Source organism: Glycine max, chromosome 6 (assembly GCF_000004515.6).
Source record: "Glycine max cultivar Williams 82 chromosome 6, Glycine_max_v4.0, whole genome shotgun sequence".
NCBI lineage: Eukaryota > Viridiplantae > Streptophyta > Magnoliopsida > Fabales > Fabaceae > Glycine > Glycine max.
The window spans coordinates 15057899-15076621 of record NC_038242.2 but is presented as its reverse complement, the minus strand read 5'-3'; the positions used below and the strand labels follow the sequence as shown (position 1 = coordinate 15076621).

The 18723-nt window shown below is 32.4% G+C and overlaps 2 protein-coding genes across 3 annotated transcripts; both read right to left on the bottom strand.

Moving 5' to 3' along the window:
* Positions 1–4407: 4407 nt before the first annotated feature.
* On the bottom strand, positions 4408–9407 carry LOC100818455 (cation/H(+) antiporter 15). The gene is made up of 4 exons (XM_014776537.2): positions 9112–9407; positions 7345–8337; positions 5913–6432; positions 4408–5602 (listed from the first exon to the last, which is right to left on the bottom strand). The coding sequence occupies exons 1-4, from the start codon at positions 9307–9309 to the stop codon at positions 4890–4892; spliced, it is 2424 nt and encodes an 807-aa protein (XP_014632023.1). The 5' UTR covers positions 9310–9407; the 3' UTR covers positions 4408–4889.
* Positions 9408–11981: 2574 nt separating this feature from the next.
* LOC100798722 (copper methylamine oxidase) lies at positions 11982–18228 on the bottom strand. Of its 2 annotated transcripts, none has more exons than XM_003526954.4 (12): positions 17833–18228; positions 16872–16984; positions 16435–16740; positions 15864–15976; positions 15422–15752; positions 15107–15322; positions 14770–15006; positions 14316–14501; positions 13618–13758; positions 12973–13241; positions 12575–12656; positions 11982–12262 (listed from the first exon to the last, which is right to left on the bottom strand). In XM_003526954.4, the coding sequence occupies exons 1-12, from the start codon at positions 18026–18028 to the stop codon at positions 12128–12130; spliced, it is 2325 nt and encodes a 774-aa protein (XP_003527002.1). In that variant the 5' UTR covers positions 18029–18228; the 3' UTR covers positions 11982–12127. The 2 variants fall into 2 exon arrangements, with proteins under 2 accessions (XP_003527002.1, XP_006581907.1); XM_006581844.4 differs by lacking the exon at positions 17833–18228 and adding an exon at positions 17122–17210.
* Positions 18229–18723: the final 495 nt, after the last annotated feature.

The following is an 18723-nucleotide window of genomic DNA, read 5'->3' as shown; positions in this document are numbered from 1 at the left end:
CACAAAGCAAGAAGTGTTTATTAGTTAAATCTCCTCTCTGTATTTTTTTTATTCACAAAATTTGAATTTGAAATTTTATTTAAGGATATGTTTAATTTAAGAAAGAAAGTAAAAGGATAAAAAAGAAAAGAATGAGAAAGGAAAACCAAACGTAAATTAAGTTGTTTGATAGGAAAGTGAGATGATTGTATAATTAAGTTGTTTGATAGGAAAGAAAACAAAACAAAAGAAAACCAAATATTTATATAAAATACCATAAATATCCCTAAAAGAAAAAATAATAAATGATATTTCTAGACATTTTTTATATTTAACGTTGAAAACATCATTTTATTTCATTTTTGAGAGATTGATAAATGGAAAGAGAAAGAAATAGAGAGAATATTGAGAACAAATCTATTAGCAAATCAATAAGTTTTACCCTAAGATAAGTTCAGGTGATTCAAACTCATGTCATGTGTACAAAACTTTCATCTTTTGTTAGTTATTTTAAAACTCATATCACAAGTTAACATATAAACACTTAAAATAAAATAAACACTTGAAATAAAGTTATTATAGACAAATGTGAAATTTTGCATTTTGAACTACCTCTCAAGAAGAATACAACAATTGTAAGTTGTAACCACCAAAACATAAAAGCTGTCATCCATTACTTTAAACTTAGAAATTGAGTGTATTTAACACAAGTAAGAAGCTAGTATGCATAATCTTGCTTTGCACTTCTTCTAAGCTCATTTAGACGTTCATAATAAAAATGATAGCTAACTTGATTTCTTTTGCAATTGGCATCAAATCAAAAAACTCGATGGAATTGAAAGAAAATGAAGTTAGGTAGAGCCCAATGATGCGTGGTGATGGGACTTGAATAGAATGCTAAAGTAATGCGTTGAACTTAACCTCAAGAGCTTTGGCTTCTTGATATATGGACCCTGCCAGGGGGATGATGGGAATGAAAGAATGTCAAAAACAGATTCTCACTGTCATTGGGAATGATCAATGATGGAACCTTAGGCCAAAGACCTAAAGAATATAATTGCAAGCCCAAGTCAGAAGGAACCGATGATAGATTGTACCAATGTGCGATTGAAACAACATATTCCCTAGCATCATTACGAGATATCTTTAACGATTGTGTTTGACATTTAGCGACTCGTTTGTGGTAAAAATTTGCAAATAAAGAGAATGCTTTTACTGAATGAAAACGGCTTTTTGGCTTAAAAGTGATTATGACATTAAACACCACAAAGGAAACACACACCACTTTATTTTATGTTTCTTTTGTTGTTTTTATTATTACGGGGGGCTATAACGATAAAGCGAACAAACTTGAAAGTACATAAAGCATTCCTTGATTTGAACGTCTTAATAATAGCTTCTCATCAAAGATAAGCTACCTGTTGACATCTCTATGGAAATGTGTTTTTCACTGATTGCGTTTCCTCATTAAAGTCACGAAACTTCTAATTACGTATTCAACGAGTTTATATGAGTACACTAGTTGTTGTTTTTTTTACCAAATTTCCTAATGATTTACCTGGACTTACTAAATACTAAGTCAAGTAGACGTTGAATTTTGAGGTATTTGGTGCATAGAGATACTAGTTTCTGCAAGCCCAAAATGTAGGAGATTGTGACAAAGCAAACTTTGTATGATTTGGAGTATCCTATTAGTACTTCCCCAGCCCATTCCCTGCCTTGACATCTTTTACTAAGCCTTGAGGCAACTATTCATCCATTCGAGACTTTGTGACGTTCAAGATTTTGATATAAGGTATATTAACAAATGTAATTAATTTATTAAATTTAAAAAAAAACATTAGGTAAATTTTCAATATATTTTTTATTTTTATAATTAATGACTTATTTATTCTTCTTATACGTTATTTTTATTAAGCATTGATTAAGGGTAATTTTGAAAAAAATTATTTAATGCAACATTAATTTTATAAAATAACATATATTTTGAAAAAAAAAATTTCTCTAAAATGTTAATCTGGAACGGCAGGAGTAATTTCATGATTAGGGGACGGATTACCAAATAACTAGATTTTTAACCCATTCATTGCACGAAATTATTTAAATTAAATATTTTTATATTTATAGTTAGCTTTTTTTTATAAAAACATACATGTGCGTAAATAAATATATTATTTTTAAAAATATTTATTAGTATATTAAATATAAATACAAAAAAATTTAGAAAAAAAATTAATTATATTTTTAATTGTACAATTCTTTTCTTAAAACTATTGAAAATTTTTAAGATTTATTATTTTTTTCAAATAATAGTAGTGATTCAATACTTATTTAAAAATAATAAATTAAAAAATAATGCAAAATAATAAATATGAATATATATATGTATATATATATATATAATATTTAAATATTTAAATTGAACTATTCATTTTTGTTAACGTGGATATTATGTTAATGTATACTTAATTTTTGTGTGTTTATAATTAATATTGAATCAATAATTAAGGATTAATATTTAATTATCAAAATTATATTATAAATAATTAAGGATTTTTGTGTGTATCTATTTAATAAAAAATTATCAAATTAATATTCAGTTATCATAATTATTGATAAATAGATATAAATATAGACTAATATGATATATAACCAGTGCATGGCACGAGTTTATTATTATGTTTTAAAATTTTGAATTTATTATTTCAATTTTTTATTTTATATTATTTGAGAGTTATAGAACATAAAATCAAGAGTAATTATTATAAATAAATAATCTAATTTAAGTTTAAAAAAAACTTATTTACACACATTTGACGATAAAAAAATTACTTCTTTCACCGTACAACAAAAAATTACTTTAAAAAAAAATCAAAACATGACATAAGTTTGTTGTTTTTTTTTTTAAAAAAAAAACGTGACATAAGTTTCTTTAGACCAACTTTAAAATTGTTCTACTTTAATAAGTTTGACTTGTTTAAAAAATTGAAGGCTTAAATTTATCCAATTATTTGTTGTAGACTATTTTTAGGTCCAATATGAATCTTCTAAAAACTTTGTTTGGCTTGTTAGTACACTTAAAAGTGTACTTCATGTAAAATAATTATTGATTATTTCATATTTAAACATTTATTTTATATTAATATTTTTTATTTAAGACTTTGAATAGTTTGTGTTGTTTCAAATATGGATCTTTTCCTATAAATTATATTTTTTTTTTCATGTTTAGCCCTGATTTTTTTTAGCTTTTAATCACTTTTTAATGATGTGACAATTTTAATGACACAACAACACTGATTACATGACATTTTTATAACATGATATTTAATGATGACAACATTCATTAGCTGTTATCACTTTAAAAGCAACTTCTGATGGAAAAAAATGATCAACCCAAAAAATATATATATTACACATTTTATTTAATATATATATAAGAACTGGAATAAAAAATAAGTAAGTTATAAATACTTAAAATATATTTAAATCTGAAAAGTTAAAATAAAAATATTATATTCAAAAACAATGATTCAAATTTATTATATAAAAATTAATGTATTTTATAATGATGAAATTGAAAAATATATAATTTTATTCTATAGCCATTGATATTCCAAATACCATATCTAGCATGTGATTAGTTGGGATCGAGCTTCATTCCTATAATTCAAAGTTTCAAACTTTGATGCCTCTAGTTAAATTAAAGCAATCCTTTTTCTTTCTTTTTTTTTTTTACAGAAAAACAAACCCATTAACAGTTGTTTTACATACTAAATAATAAATAAACATACGAACATGACACGTGTACAAACTAATTTACGAGATTGATTTTAATATAAAGCTTTTTATTTTTAACCAATTAGATACTTTAAGAACAATTTATAAAGTAATTATCACAAAACTTACTAATTTGCAATGATATAACAATTCATAATTGATTAAAATATTAAAAAAACTTTATATTATACACATTCTAATTGTATTTCTAAAGTCTAAACTGTTAGAGACTAAAGAAGAGGCTCAATATTTTGGGAATTTGTCCATCAGTGTCATTAAATAGAATGAATAAATTAGAACAAAAACTATTTATTTAATTATTAATAAAGGAAAAAGGTATTAAAATTTAAATGTTGTTCTCTAGGATCACGTGGTACTGTTTTTCAATTAAATTAATGTTTTTATCTTCATAGACTTCTCAAACTTTAGTACCAATTTTTAATACACACGTTATAGAAATAAAACTCTAGTTTTAATTAATTAGAAAAAAAATACTATAAACATCTAAAGAACAATAACTAATTAATTTCACCCAAAAATATAACTAAATTAATTATAACTCATTTACATTTCATTTGGAAAAGATTTTGCCATTCAAATAGCATGAAGTGAGTTCCATAGTACAAAAAAAATTATGTGTTTACAACGAGAAATACAACTTATATCAGTGATATCCACTCATTATTTCTCCAAAAGGTAATTGTTTGATGGATTGACATGAAGATTTCCGGCTCAATTCTGGGCATGCATGCAGCTAGCTCGAGAACTCCCCTTCTCCCTGCATATTTGAAGTTTCAACTTTCTTTGCCTTAGCTGATGCTGCAAGATCCCCTTTGCAGTTTTGTAAATTACCACCTCATCCATATCTTTAATGTTTAGCCATCTTTTTTATACACCAAAATAATGGTATTTAACAGGTGCATGCACCGATAATCAAGATATTAAATAAGAGGATTTTAGTCTACATAAAACAATATCTTACTTTTATAAAATATTTCTTACCTATGTACATTAAGCTTAAACATCTAAAGATATATAGAAATGAGGTATTACTAGCTAATCCTACCGTTTAATTTCAAAACTCAAACCCAAATTAATCTCACTTCACCAATAATCACCAACATTGATGCTAGCTACTCTCCCTTCCCAAAAAGGGCTTCAACATCCCCATGTTTTGAAGAAGTAGCTTCGTTGGAACCCTTATTAAAGTTCATTCCCCCAAACCCATATTGTTGCACCACAAGCACCGAGGAGCAAGAATCAAAGCTATTCGATGCAAGCATGTCCCCTATGACCCCAAGTTCAGGGCAATCAGTCCATTCCATCAAATTCGACAACACCAAAGAGTTCCTTCCTTTTCCATGCCCTAAAATATACAAATCATAGCTCCCTCTATCCAACTCATTAAGCACCAAAGGAATATCATCACCAGTGTGCACTTCCTTCTCAGAATATGTGATTGAATCCTCGTTGTTCACCGCCATGAGCCTGAACAAACTCACATACTCCTCATCCAACTCCTTCTCCTTCCCACTATCAATTATTGTAGACAATATCCCATGCGATTCATCATTTGTTGTTGCATTTGTGTCCACTTCAGCAGCCTTTCCGTACAAAAGAACATGCACCATGGAGAGATGGATCCCGGGGTGCTTCGCCATCCTCCAAGAAATGGCCAAGGCTTCACGATCATCGGGGCCACCGATGAAGACGACGCAGACACGCAGGCTTACCTTCGATAACGACCCGTGCCCACGATCAACCAGGATTCCCACTGAACATGGCGCGTAGTTCATCACGTTTTGGTTTATCTCCTTGAATGCGGGGTTGGTCACTTCTAGGGTACCTGAAAGATATAAGATGGATCAAATGATTAAGAAAGAAATAATAAAAAAAAAATGTAACTTCCATCGTCCTACTAACAAAATTGATAAAATTTAAATATATTTTTTCTTGTTGTGATTTATTACTCTGATTTATCATCAAATGTTAATTAACTTTAAAATTTCAGATAACGTTTTTTTATTATTCAAAATATTTATTTTTGTTACTGTTAAAAATGTTATTTAAGAATGAAAAAACAAAAGGAATTACAAGAACAAATAAAATATTAAAGTTAATTAGCATTTGATGATAAAAAAGGAATTATAAGATACCTTCCGCGCTGGAGTGTTTGTGAAACGGGATGAGAATCAACGAGGCGCGTTTCTCGTCGGCGATGTTGTAGATGTCCTTGTGAATGGTCTCGTAGGAGGAGACGGCGCTGAGAGTCTCCAGGCTGGTGTTTGTGTGCCCTTGCTCCGGCGAGATTTCGGCAAAAATATTGGCAATGGCCTCGGTGTCAGCTTGTGATTGATGAGAACTGTTATGATCCACAAGAAAGGCGGTGCCGCGGCCTTTGAGCTCGATGAGTTGAAGAGAAAACACGCGGAGACGGGAAGCGTTTGTGGCGCTGCATGCTTCAAGGATGGTGATCATTCCCGCGGCTTGGCGCGCGTTGTGGACACAAGCTACTACTCGGATATCTGCATCAGCCTTCAGGTTTTGTATGGTCCTTAGCTTATCCTTCTCAAATTGCTTTCTTGGCTTGTATATGTAGTTGATGGTTGGAGACACTAGTATAGTCATCAGAACATTAGCCGTCGTCATAATTGTATAGAAATCCCTACTCAAAATCTGAAAATAAAATTACATGTATACAGTTATTCATCAGAGAAAATACGTAATTACAGATTTTCATGTATAATACATGAATGAGTACGTGCATCTTTGAAAATCTAAAATGCATGTATGTAAAATTTTAACATTAAAAAATTGAAAAGTTGTAAAAATTTAGGATTGTTTGGATCAGTTTCCCTAAAATTAAAGTAATTGTAGGAGGAAAAAAATAAAATAAATTTCTTCGTTGAAATTAATTCTCTATTAGATAATTTGTAAATGTCTTTTTATTTTTTAGATAAATTATATTAGAAATTTTTTACAAATTAATTAATAAAAAAACTAATTTTATCTTATGAAAAAATTATTTCATCTTTTTCTTTTCATAGAAATATTTTTAGAGAAGTTTGCATCTAAACATGCTACATTATCTTACTTTTGAACATGCAATAAATAGGTTAACTTTTAAAATAACAACCTTAAAAGTTATATATGTTTCATGGTACTAGCATGTTTCTCATGTTTAGTATAAGTAGTTATATGATGTGCTTCTTACTTTTCTATATAGGTCTGCATTATATAGCAGTAATGCAAAATATATGAATTGCATGGATGAGCACTTCCTGTGCGTCATCTATTTACATATTGGTTGATAAATTTATTTACTTGTAAAAAAAAACATAAAAAGATAATTAAATAGTTAATGTATTAAACTTAAGATTGAATCACATATTATTCAAGTTTGATTCTTAATTAAGTTTTTTTTATCATATTTTACTTGTCTACCAACTAAATTCTGCATTAATTAGGAATTTTTTTTTATGAATAAGATGGTTAAAAAAAACTAACAGATGATAGAGCTAGAAAGAAATCAAATTGGCAAACAATAAACATATGTAACTGTTGAAGCATGGCAACCAAAATTAATACCTCTCTGTCACTTGCAATGTTTAGCATTACTAAGGGCAAGAGGCCTTTGGTGTTCAAAAGCGCTCCAAGGGCCACTCCATCTCGAAAAGGCATACGATAGAAGCCAGTGGCTATCACAGTGCTTACTATCTTTGTGCAGCATGACAAGAGCGTGATTATCATCACATTACGCAACTTTGTCTTTTCGAAAGTTGCGAAGTTGAATCTTATACCACATCCAATGAAGAACAATGGTGCCAGATACATAGAGACAAGATCGTCTGACCTTTCCATCAACATGTCCGCGAATTTTCCCCTAGGAAGAATCAGCCCGAACACCAATGCCCCAACAATGGAGTGAGTGCCAAGCATTTCAGTAACATGTGCACAAAACAAAACCCCTACGAGCACATACGACAACTTGTAGTTGTCCCATTCATTCTTGTCCGTTATTTTCTCTATCAAACGGTTAAGTGAAGGGCGTAACATGTAGTAGCAAAAGAGGACAAAGATCATGGTCAACATCACTGACACAAAGGGTTTTTCACTATGAGTGGCAAAAGGAATCAGAATCACAAACATTGCCCAATTGTAGAAGTCATTAATTGTGGCTGCGGTTACAGCCACTCTACCAAGACCCGTGTAGAGGATCTTAAGATCAGCAAGAATGTGAGCTAGAACAGGATAATTTGTGACACTAAGAACCAAAGCACAGAATAAATATGCACTAGGTGTGTTGAAAGATGACTTATCATCTGGGTAGAGAGCTTGACCTAAAGAATATATGGCAGTCCCTAACGCCATTGGAATGATGGTGGCAGCAATAGCAATGGTGGTTGCCTTTTTTCGCGCTAGTAGGACAGCGTCTAGGTTCATCTCCAAGCCGGTTAGGAAGACATTGTAGATGAGACCCACATGTGCCACTGTCTCTACACCAAGGAGTGCTTTTGGAGGTATCACATATGCAGTAATTTCTGATTTTCCAACTATTTCTGGACATAGCAGTAAACCTGCCTACATTGCCAAAAAAAAAAAAAGTGAAAACAAGAACACATTTAGGACACCCACAAACTATTAATTATGGAAAGAGTTTCTCAATGTATGAGAAAGAATAACACTTTTAACATTATCTTTTTTAAGCACATGTTTGAATTGTTATCACGACAATTTCAACCTACTTTCCAGAAACATATAACCTTCCTTGCTGAAGTATCGTTAGGTTTTGTACTGTCACGAATTCACCGCAAACACAAACATGTGCAAATACATTTTTATTATTCGTTAAAATTTATTTTAAAATATAGAATCACCCGTGAGAAACATTAATAAAAGAATCCTTGATTAAGATAATGTTTTTAGCTGGCATTTCCTTTTGCACAATTGACAGTGGAAGATCAACAAGCCTTCCTTGGTATAGTACTAAACGTTTTGCATCAAAAGTTGTAAATCAATGGTCCTACATGGTTTCCATCAAGTCTCTCTCTCTTTTTTTATTCAATTTTCAACTAGTAAGAAAGAAACATCTTGTTTCTTACTTGATTTCTCTTAATGTTTCTCATACGGAAACACGCAGGTAAATGCATATATAACCAAAACAATATGATAGAGGGATGATATTAATTTGTACGTAAAATTTCGGGTGTGCATAGAATCAATTATAAAATAAAGGAACATGACAGACATAATTCGTGGTTAGTAATTTACTGTTCTCATCAAAACATTTGTCAAAACAATGTCTCACTATTTAACAATTTCAAAAATGAAAAAGAGAGAAAAGCGTGCACTTACAAAAAATTCAGCAACAAAATGTGGTTGATTGAAAGGTCTGAGGATGTAGTGTATAAAACGAGTCATAGAGACAATGAAAAACAATAGGAGGGTAAATTGGGGTAGAAAAAATCGTAAGATGTTTTCACTTTTCCAAATCTCATTGGGATTATCTACAATAAGTTGGGAATGTAAGGTGTGGTTTTCTGGCTCTTCCATAGCTTATCTTGATATGTCACTTGTATCTTAAACCCTTGTAATAATATCAATTAGATTTTCTTCCAACTTTTGCTTTCTCCTTTTCCTCTCTTCTCGTTGCACAAAATATGAACATCTTTGTCGCCAGCATTATCCATTTGATGAATCCATTAATGATGTGAACGAATAATAACAGAGGAAATCAGTGGGGAAAAAACCAAAAAACAAATTAATAATGATGCTTTCTTGTCTTCAATTACGTACAACTTAACTGATTTGCTATTTTTGTTCGAGGCAAGTAGTTCACAAATTTTTAATTGATTCCGTTATAATCTCTTCTATTATTAGAACATCTCTTTTATAGAGATAGAACATCTTAATTACCATAATATTAATATTTCATTAAGACTATACTTTCTATTTTAAATACTAGAAAATCGATTATTATTTTGTTATAATTGTTATAATTACTTATAACAAAAAATCTTTAAATATATAAATTTTATTATATTCAAATTCTTTATATGACTGACACGTCGTAAACTCGTAATCAAGTGTGAAGTGTTAATCCTAATAAGATCGGATACAAAATTGAGTGATTATATTTTGAGAATAAAAAATTTTAAACACTCAATCAATAATTTTTTTTTTCACTATTTCTCTTTTCTTGTCACATTATATCATCAGTATTTTATCTCTTTTCTCTTCCTTTTCTCTTTCAAGTTGTAGATAATTTTCAAAAAACATTTTTCTAAAAAATTACCGTTTGTATTACAAGGGTTAGTCGCTTGTATATAGCTGCGTCAATCCAAGTTAGAAAAGGAATGATGCAGAAACGAATGCTTTTTAGTGAATATACCGTCAAGTCTTTTTATTATTAGATGAATGAAGTGTGTCTAATTAAACGAATGAAAAATAAAACATGATACTGGAAACGAATGCACGTCAAGGTTTAACTGTTTCAGATATTGCCAGCAAGTGACTCTTGCACAGGCTTTTTCGTGGAACTAACAAATAGGGAATGGGAAAGCATCTTAATAAGAGAGCATGCTGCTACGGTTTCTCTTTCCAAATTTATGCCTGAATAGTATGTTTTAGATATTTGCTGTTAAATTAATACTGGTCAATAAGTGTTAATGTTTTAATTTGATAACTAAAAATACTAAGATAGATATTCTAATTGGAGTGTATTACTCACATACAATAATAAATTAGGAGGTAAAAGGGTCCAGTAAAAGTATTTCTGTCGGAAAAAACTGTTAATTTGAGTTATATGGTAAAAAAAAAAACAGTAAAGGCAATCACAATGACACGAGTTCCTTGAATCTTGATACCACACCATAGTAACAAACCAATTATTTTAAAGTCAATTACACAGCATATTATCTAGATTTGGATTACGAATTTCAAAATTTTAAGCAAACGTCGGTCTAAAAAAATCCTAGCAAGCGTTCACAAAAAAATTTACCCAATATCGGCTAAAAAATAGCTTGGTCGATTTTGACCAATAGAACCTATCCGATGTCGGCTGAAAAACATCATTGGTCAACATTGGCCGAAAAATTCTTAGTCTAAGTTAGCTAAAAAAATAGCCCTGACCAATGTCGAACAAAAAATCTACCCAACATCGGATATAAAATAGTCTTAGCTGATGTTGGCTAAAAAATAGCTCTGACCGTTGTCAATCGAAAAAACTCTAGTGGATGTCGACTGTAAGAACCTAGTCAATGTCAACTAAAAATAGTCATGCCGGATGTTGGTAAAAAATACCTAGCTGATGTTAGCAAAAAAAATCCTAGCCAACATCAACCAAAAAACCTAGCTAATGTGGTTCAGAAATAGCTTTGGCTGATGTTAGCCAGAAAACCCTAGTCGATATCAGCAAAAAAATTCTAACCAACATCGGCTAAGAAAATCTAGTTGACATCAGCCAAAACACCCTAACTAACATCGACTAAAAAATAACCTTAACCGATATTGACTAAAAATAGCTTTTGCTGATGTTGGCTGGAAAAACCTAGTCGACGTCAGCTAAAAAACCCTAACAAGTATTTACTCAAAAGTTAGTCATGACCAATGTCAGTAGAAAAAATCTAGTCAACGTTGACCAAAAAAATCATTGGTCAACATCAACTGAAAAAACCTGAATAATAAGGACCAAAAAAATCCTTTGCTGACATTAGCAAAAAGTTCCCATGAGTGATGTCAGTAAGAAAATAACCCTAACCAACATCATCTAAAAAAAATCTTAGCCGATATCGACAAAAAATAGCTTTGATTGACATCATACAAAAAAATTCTGACAAAAAAAATCTCAACCAACGTCAGTGAAAAACAACTTATGTCGATATCGACCGTAAAAACTTTGGTCACCCGTAGTTGTAAGTGTTGAGCGAAAAAGAATCGCGAGCAAGAACGTGAGTTAGAGAGTGAGCATCTCCGAAAAAAGAATTTCAAATTCTATATTTTTTTGAGAAATTTTGAAATCCCACTATTTTAGTCAATAAAAATGATTCATAAAAATACCAAAAATTAAATTTTCTTTCAAATACTCTATCCAAACAATCTATTTTATTATGAATCATTTTAAATTTCTTGAAAATATGAATTTCCCGGTTAAATTCCTTGAGTCAAATTTGAAGCCAGTATTCTGGGTACAAAGTAAATCAAATGAATATTACCAGCAGGCAAGCTTTAAAACGAAACCACTATTTATTTCAATAGCTTTATTAATATTCTAGATTCAAAATTATAATGAGCTCAACAACATATATCAGAATAGTACTCATGTTTCTCCATATCAGCAGCACAGAGCCATAACTTTTGGAGGGTCAAGTTCCTAAAGCTTTGCCGTTAACCCACTCTGAATTGGTTTCGAAGAACCATTATCCTTAATGTCATTATCTTTAGAATCCATTTCACATGCATTTGGCGGAACATCTACTGCAGGGGAACAGTTGAAGAATCCATGAGGCTGCACAAAGAAAGGAGCTTCATAAGTCAGACGTTAAATACGTAACATGAGCAAAGTAATAAGGCCGAATCATCCAAAAAGGGAAAAAAAAATCAGTAGTTAATTGATGGAAAAGATGTTGTCCAATGAACATCGAACAGAACAACAATACCAAATAATTTTTTTTATTAATATTCTAGTATTGTTCAAAGCTCCTCGAGTTCAAGCATTAAAAAGACATGAGAAACAAACCACCATATAAAGTAACCTAAAATGATAGGCAAACAGCAAACTACTCAAGAAAAATCGACGAAGAAATCAACAAATAATTACCGTGAGCATAAAACCAATGCGCTCTACTGGCATAACAGGCCAGTCTTCCAAACGAGGAACGTGTGTGATTCCAAATATATACCTGAAGATAACACAACAGTTAGTCTGGAGAGGAAAAAATGTGAATGCATGACCATGGTAAAAATTATAGTTAATTGGAAAAAGAAAATGAACATTGAAGAAACTTATTTTGACAATATTTGAATGAAACAATAAATAAAAATCTCAATGGGCTATTGTTTGATGCAGTTACATACTTATATACTACTTCAATAGAGATCACTAATTTAGAATAAATTTTTTTGTAAAATATTAAGTATAAACCCTGAAGAACGATTTCATGAAGTCAGGTAGGTGCATGAGTCAGAGAATGAGGAAAAAAGAGGGGGAAGGTTTACCAAAGAACTACATTAGTTTCTTCCAAAGATCGGTTCTGCTTAACCCATGTAGCTAGTCCTTCACCAACACGTGGATTTTGATTAGGAAATTCTCCTCCAGGAAACAACTCATCACGTGAATATGTTGTTACCCAAAAGTTATGCTTCAAGAAAGCAGCTCTTCTTAAAAACTTGGCTTCAGAGCCTGCCAATGGCAAGCAGTTAGAGCCAGGTACCAGCTTATAGCCTGTCAACTGTCCAGTTCTATTGCATGTTCTCGTGTTCCTTACCTGAAGGATTATTAAAACATTAGCAGGTCTCCATCAAAGAATTAACTCAAAAAGTAAAAAAAAAGCAGTTGGAATCATGGTTTAACACAATATACAAAGCGTATGTTTAAAGCAAAGTTCAAAACAAGATACCAACCCACTGTAAGTATTTTCCTGGTGATAAAATCAAGTACAAAATTTTCAGCACTAGGTTACAAAAGACACCTATTTGAAATTACCAAAAAAAGTTCCATGGGAAAGCTTTCAGTTTTTTTAAAAGCATAACAGATTCTTGTCTGATCATTGCAATGCAAATAAGTATTCGACAGTTTGACAAAATTCAAAATTACCAACTCCAATAGTTTGAAGTTGGCGGTAAAACCCACAAAAGACTTACAACCCAATGCCGAGCAGTCAAAGAATTGCAATCACGCATGGCTTCCAATTCAGATCTGAGCAAAGTCTCTTCAGCATAGAATGCATTATTGTGAACATTCTTCTCACCTGGTTCCTCGACTTTCATATTGACCTCCACAACCTATAAAACATCTTGGGAGAGTAAGAATGTGCACTTAGAAAAGAATTACATACATAGTTTATTGGAGAAGGAGGAAGCTGTTCACAATTGAACTTGAAAACAAATCATGAAAGTAGCCAATTCTGTTACTTGAGTGTTAAGGTAACAAAGTGGTAAATTTGGCTTCTGAATACACAAGGCAGATCACGACAAGGGACTTTTCAACATTGTAATAGCATACAGCCCTGAATCAAAAACTTGAAATTACATGGAAAGAAAAAAGAAATAGAAAAATAGGTGGTTTTCATTAATCAAATGAAAAAAATAGTGCACTTAATTCAAGACTTCAAGTTGACTGTAAAAATTATAAGATGAAAACTAAAATATGAATATTTCTGCGGGAGAAAAACTCACTGCCACCAGGACATTTACAATCACCACTTTATTTGATTCATCTACCACTAAACTAGAACTAAGGGATGCCACAGAAATAATTCTTAATTATTTTTATTAATAGAGATAGAAACAGATAAAGCATAACCTATTAAAGTCACATTTAGTAATTCAATGCAAATTACCTGATTCAAAGCTTCACCAGGTTTAGAATCAACAGACATGTCCATGCGAGCAACAAAAAAGTGCTGATGAACTGGTGCATATAGACCAGGCGCAATCATGGTTCCATATTTTCGAAACTCTCCAGGCAGTAAGGCTCCTAGGCTGAGAATTCCAGTTAGCTTTACTTCAGCTTCGATCCTTCCATCCTGGAAAAACACATTTTCCAGATTTAAATATCATATTCAAATAGTTCAAGAAAAATCCACAAAAAAAAAAAAAATCATGCTGAAGGTTCCTTCAACCAAAAGTAAAAGCTAACTTATTCAAAGAGTAAAGAGATGCAGAGTCTAATAATAATTCAAAGGGTCGGAAGATACTGGATATTTGTGAATTTTACAATAATTAACATAAGATTGATTTAAAATGTCATTGTCAGCATATTTGTCTCTTAAAAGGATGTGATACCCTACTTGCCTGATAAAAATGCCAAAAAAATCCATACTCATAGTTGGCAACAGTACATATGAAAGAAACTGTAAGTCTTCTAGATCTTCGGACTTCTGCTAAGCCAGTTCTCCAGTCTTGATGTTTCCAGAGCATTCCATGATCCTCTTCATGCAAACATACACAATTTTCAATTGTTTCCACCCCACCAGTGAAATTTGTGAAGTGAGCATCAAAATACTTGATGTATCCCAAACAATCACATCCCTGTAACAACAAACATTAACCTCAGATAAAAAGGAATCCAATCAGAAAGAATACGGTGACAAATGATAAGCATACAAGAGAACAAATATTATTCTAATACCTTCTTGAGGGAATGTGCATTTTTTCCCAATCCATCTTCCCCAGCATCAAAAGCATTTTTTCTGTAATGTGGATCATTTGGATCTCCATAGGGAACAACCATCTCCACAAAACTCAGCCTATGAGCAACAGGCCTTCGTCCATGACTACCATCAACATATGCAACAGAATATATAACCAAACCTTCTTTGGGTGTGAATCCAATACGGAAATTCCACTGTTAAAAGAGAAAGAAAAAAGACTAGTAGTTACAATGAATCAAATATCTTTGCACATTTCCAATGACAAATAAACAATATAGTAACTTAACATCTACCTTCTGCCATTCAACAAAATACCCATTGACACGGAAGCTTGGACCTTCAGGCTGAATAATTTGCAAGGGTTTTACATCACTTCTATCAGAGCCACCTCGGGTTTCACCAGGAGTATAGTTCCTCAAGGGATCAACCGGTGGGAGGGGAACAAGTTTACGATCTTCAAACTCTAACACCACCATGTTTTGCATATCAACAAGAACATAGATACCCTCAACAGGTCGGGCATAGCCATTTTCCATAGGACAGTCACTCTCGGATCGACAAAATATGAGTGGTTTAGCAAGTCTTTTCCCAGGAGCATCTGCTTCACTGTGATAACCAACACACCTGCAACAGAGTTATGCAGAATAAAGACTCAATAAAGAAAATGCAAAGAGATAGAATAACAATGTCTACAGAAAAGAGATATATCAACAATGGTCATCCAACTAAAATTACCACGGATCAACCATTACAAGGTCCATGTCTTCAATACCCCTTTTCTTCATAGCCTCTATAAATGGGGGAAAACTTTTGACAACAGCCTCGCATTCTGCATATTCCTCAGCATCCTGAAGATAGAGAGATTATTAGGGAATTGAGGATTGCAGCAGCTTAAAAAAACTCCACATTTCTGATTATCTTTCAAAACAAAGCTTGGGAATCCAATTTCAGGTTTAGATTTTACCAATATACTAAACCAATCATTATTATTTCCCACTCATGGTGAAGGGTGACATGCAATTTTCTCCATTTACTTTGTAGGGTTGAAAAGGCAAATACATAAAATACAGACTGCCCATTAATATTTGAATCTGATTTGTTATTCAATATTCTTATATGAAACTATCATTGTCTCATTCATAAACACATAAAGAGCAAGTCAACAAATTAGAGACTCTGCTTCCATTTATACAGCATATCCTTCAATTGAACTGACATTAAGGGGTGAAATTATTTTAAAAACACAGCAGTATCACACAATGGTTAGAAAGGTAATCAGAAGTCACAAAAGAAGAGACCAACATACCATTGGAGGCTGAACATCAGGAACAACATGTGATGAAATTACTTTCCCTCGGTGATGACCACCTCGAGTTACCGCATGTACTTGCGACAACTCAACAATCCATATACTAGTCTCATTTGTTTTCCTACTGTAAACAACAAGCCTGGCACATCTTGGAGGGAGTTTAGCTGGAATCAGAGGTCCTCCTCTAGCTCTTGGAAGTAATGATGGTTGGAAAGGTGGAAAGAAATATGCATCTGCCAGTGCAACAACATTTTTATCTGGCTCCAGTAAAACTATTTCAATGAAGCGCATACTATCTCTAAGCTGTAACACATAATACAACCAGAGGGAGGAGAGATATCATAAGTAATCACTACTTCAACTCATTTAATTTTCTAAAACCATCCAAATCTACAAGTATATCCACTTCATTAAAAAAAATCATAGTTGACAACCTCAGGAGTAGATCCAGCAGCCCGCACAGTTGCCACAGCCACAGAGATTTCAGCAGCAGATAAAGGATCCAAAGGGTGGCTTGACTGTGCCCTTGGCATTGCAGCAACGACTCCTATGCAACATTACAACAAAAATAGAAACACAGTTAGCTAATATTAAAAAACATGAAAACAAGCAAAGCCTGCATTCAAGAACTTGCAAATAAAAAATTGAAAAAAAATAGGATGTAGAATTTGACTTCCTTCTTACTTTTTGGTTCTAAAAAGTGCTTTCTAGACAAATTCACACCACCCATTACTCAAGGATCAATATCTCATCCAAAATTTATTAAGTTCTGGAACAGACAAGAGATATTCTTGCAGTGGTCCTAACTCTATAATTAAAAAAATTACAATTTTTTGTTTGAAACATTATTTTCATGAACCAAAGCATACGTCGACAAATACGTAGAAGCACACAATCATTTCACATACTATCACCATACGCACATCAACATAACACATGAAGTCAACCATGTCTTTATTTTTTTTATAAGCTCAGTTACTCTTTTTTTTGGGGGGTAACTATTATTATTACAAAGTATCCACCGGCTTTAATGACAACTAATCTCCATAAGAGAATTTAACTGGCCACCTTGGGTTCTTTACATCCACAGCGCTCTACTGACGCCTTACTTAAGGCGACCGAGTCCAGTAGCACTCAGTCCAATGACTTGTTGGTGCTCAATTGCTTAAGGTGTTCATTTCCTCATTTGATCTATATAGTTTTGTGTGTAAAGACTAAAAACGAGTTAGTAAAAACAAATGATGGACTAAAATTAGAAATTTGTAATAAAAATATAAAAGATTGGATAAGTATAGCACGAAATAAGTAATTAAACTTGTATGCAATTGAGAGCATTTAATTTATGCAACGTAAAAGAGAGTGGGAGTGAGAGAAGAGAGATGTTAGGAAGCGTACCCTTGGCAGCAGATGCATTGGTGGAAGAAATGCGGGGGACGTCGGTGACGGCAGCAGTCCAGTCTTGCGGCACGGCGGCGGCGGTGGCGGGGGCGGGGGAGGGGGCAGCAGCTAGGCGGGGAATGGCGGCGGCTGCGTTGGTGGCGGAACAAGAAGAGGAGGAGGGTGACGTCGTCTTTTGCGAAACTGAGGCCATTGGAGAGGATTTGCTATTTCAGGGATTCCGCCACCCCAATAAGTCTGGGCGCAGTACACTGACATATACAGCAAGAAATTCACCCTCTTCTTCTGCGCACAACCTGATTTGAAAGAAACCAAGAAAGAAACTACTCAAGACAGAGACCAGTAAAAGAGGAATGAATAAATGGGAAGCAGAGGAGCCAGCTGTTATGAATACGAAAAGGAAGGAGAGAGACTCTGGGTTTATATACTGTGAAATCAAGCCAAGTGTGTGTTTTTTTTTTACATTTTCCCTCTCCTATCACTTTTGCCTTGTTTCCCCCTTCATTTCTTTTCATTATCATTATTATTGTTAGATTTAGATATTGTATGTAATCTCTATTCATAAGTGGGAAAAGTCTTACACTCAAATAACTAACCACAAATTATGTTAAGTATATTTTGTGTCAAAATAAACAGATTTTTTTTAGGCATAAACAGATTGTTTTGGTCTCATTACTTAAAAAAAGTGACTGTTTTAGTCTGGACGAAAACATAAACATGCATGATGATATTTAATTAATTTACAATTACAATATTAAAAGACCAACATTGTTGTACCTTTTCATCTACATTTTTTATTTTTGGAATTATATTTTATTTGCACTTAGTGGAAAGATTTTTTATATGGAGTTGAAATGTAATAACAAAGTAATTGTTATCAATTAAAGA

Coding starts and splice junctions, on each gene's coding strand:
- LOC100818455 (XM_014776537.2), bottom strand. CDS start 9,309: ATGGAAGAGCCAGAAAACCACACCTTACATTCCCAACTTATTGTAGAT. Junction 6,433..7,344: donor ACATTGCAAGTGACAGAGAG/GTATTAATTTTG, acceptor TTTTATTTTCAG/ATTTTGAGTAGGGATTTCTA. Junction 5,603..5,912: donor CAAACACTCCAGCGCGGAAG/GTATCTTATAAT, acceptor TATATCTTTCAG/GTACCCTAGAAGTGACCAAC.
- LOC100798722 (XM_003526954.4), bottom strand. CDS start 18,028: ATGGCCTCAGTTTCGCAAAAGACGACGTCACCCTCCTCCTCTTCTTGT. Junction 15,977..16,434: donor CTGATGTTCAGCCTCCAATG/GTATGTTGGTCT, acceptor CTCTATCTTCAG/GATGCTGAGGAATATGCAGA. Junction 14,502..14,769: donor TTTTTTGGCATTTTTATCAG/GCAAGTAGGGTA, acceptor GTGTTTTTCCAG/GATGGAAGGATCGAAGCTGA.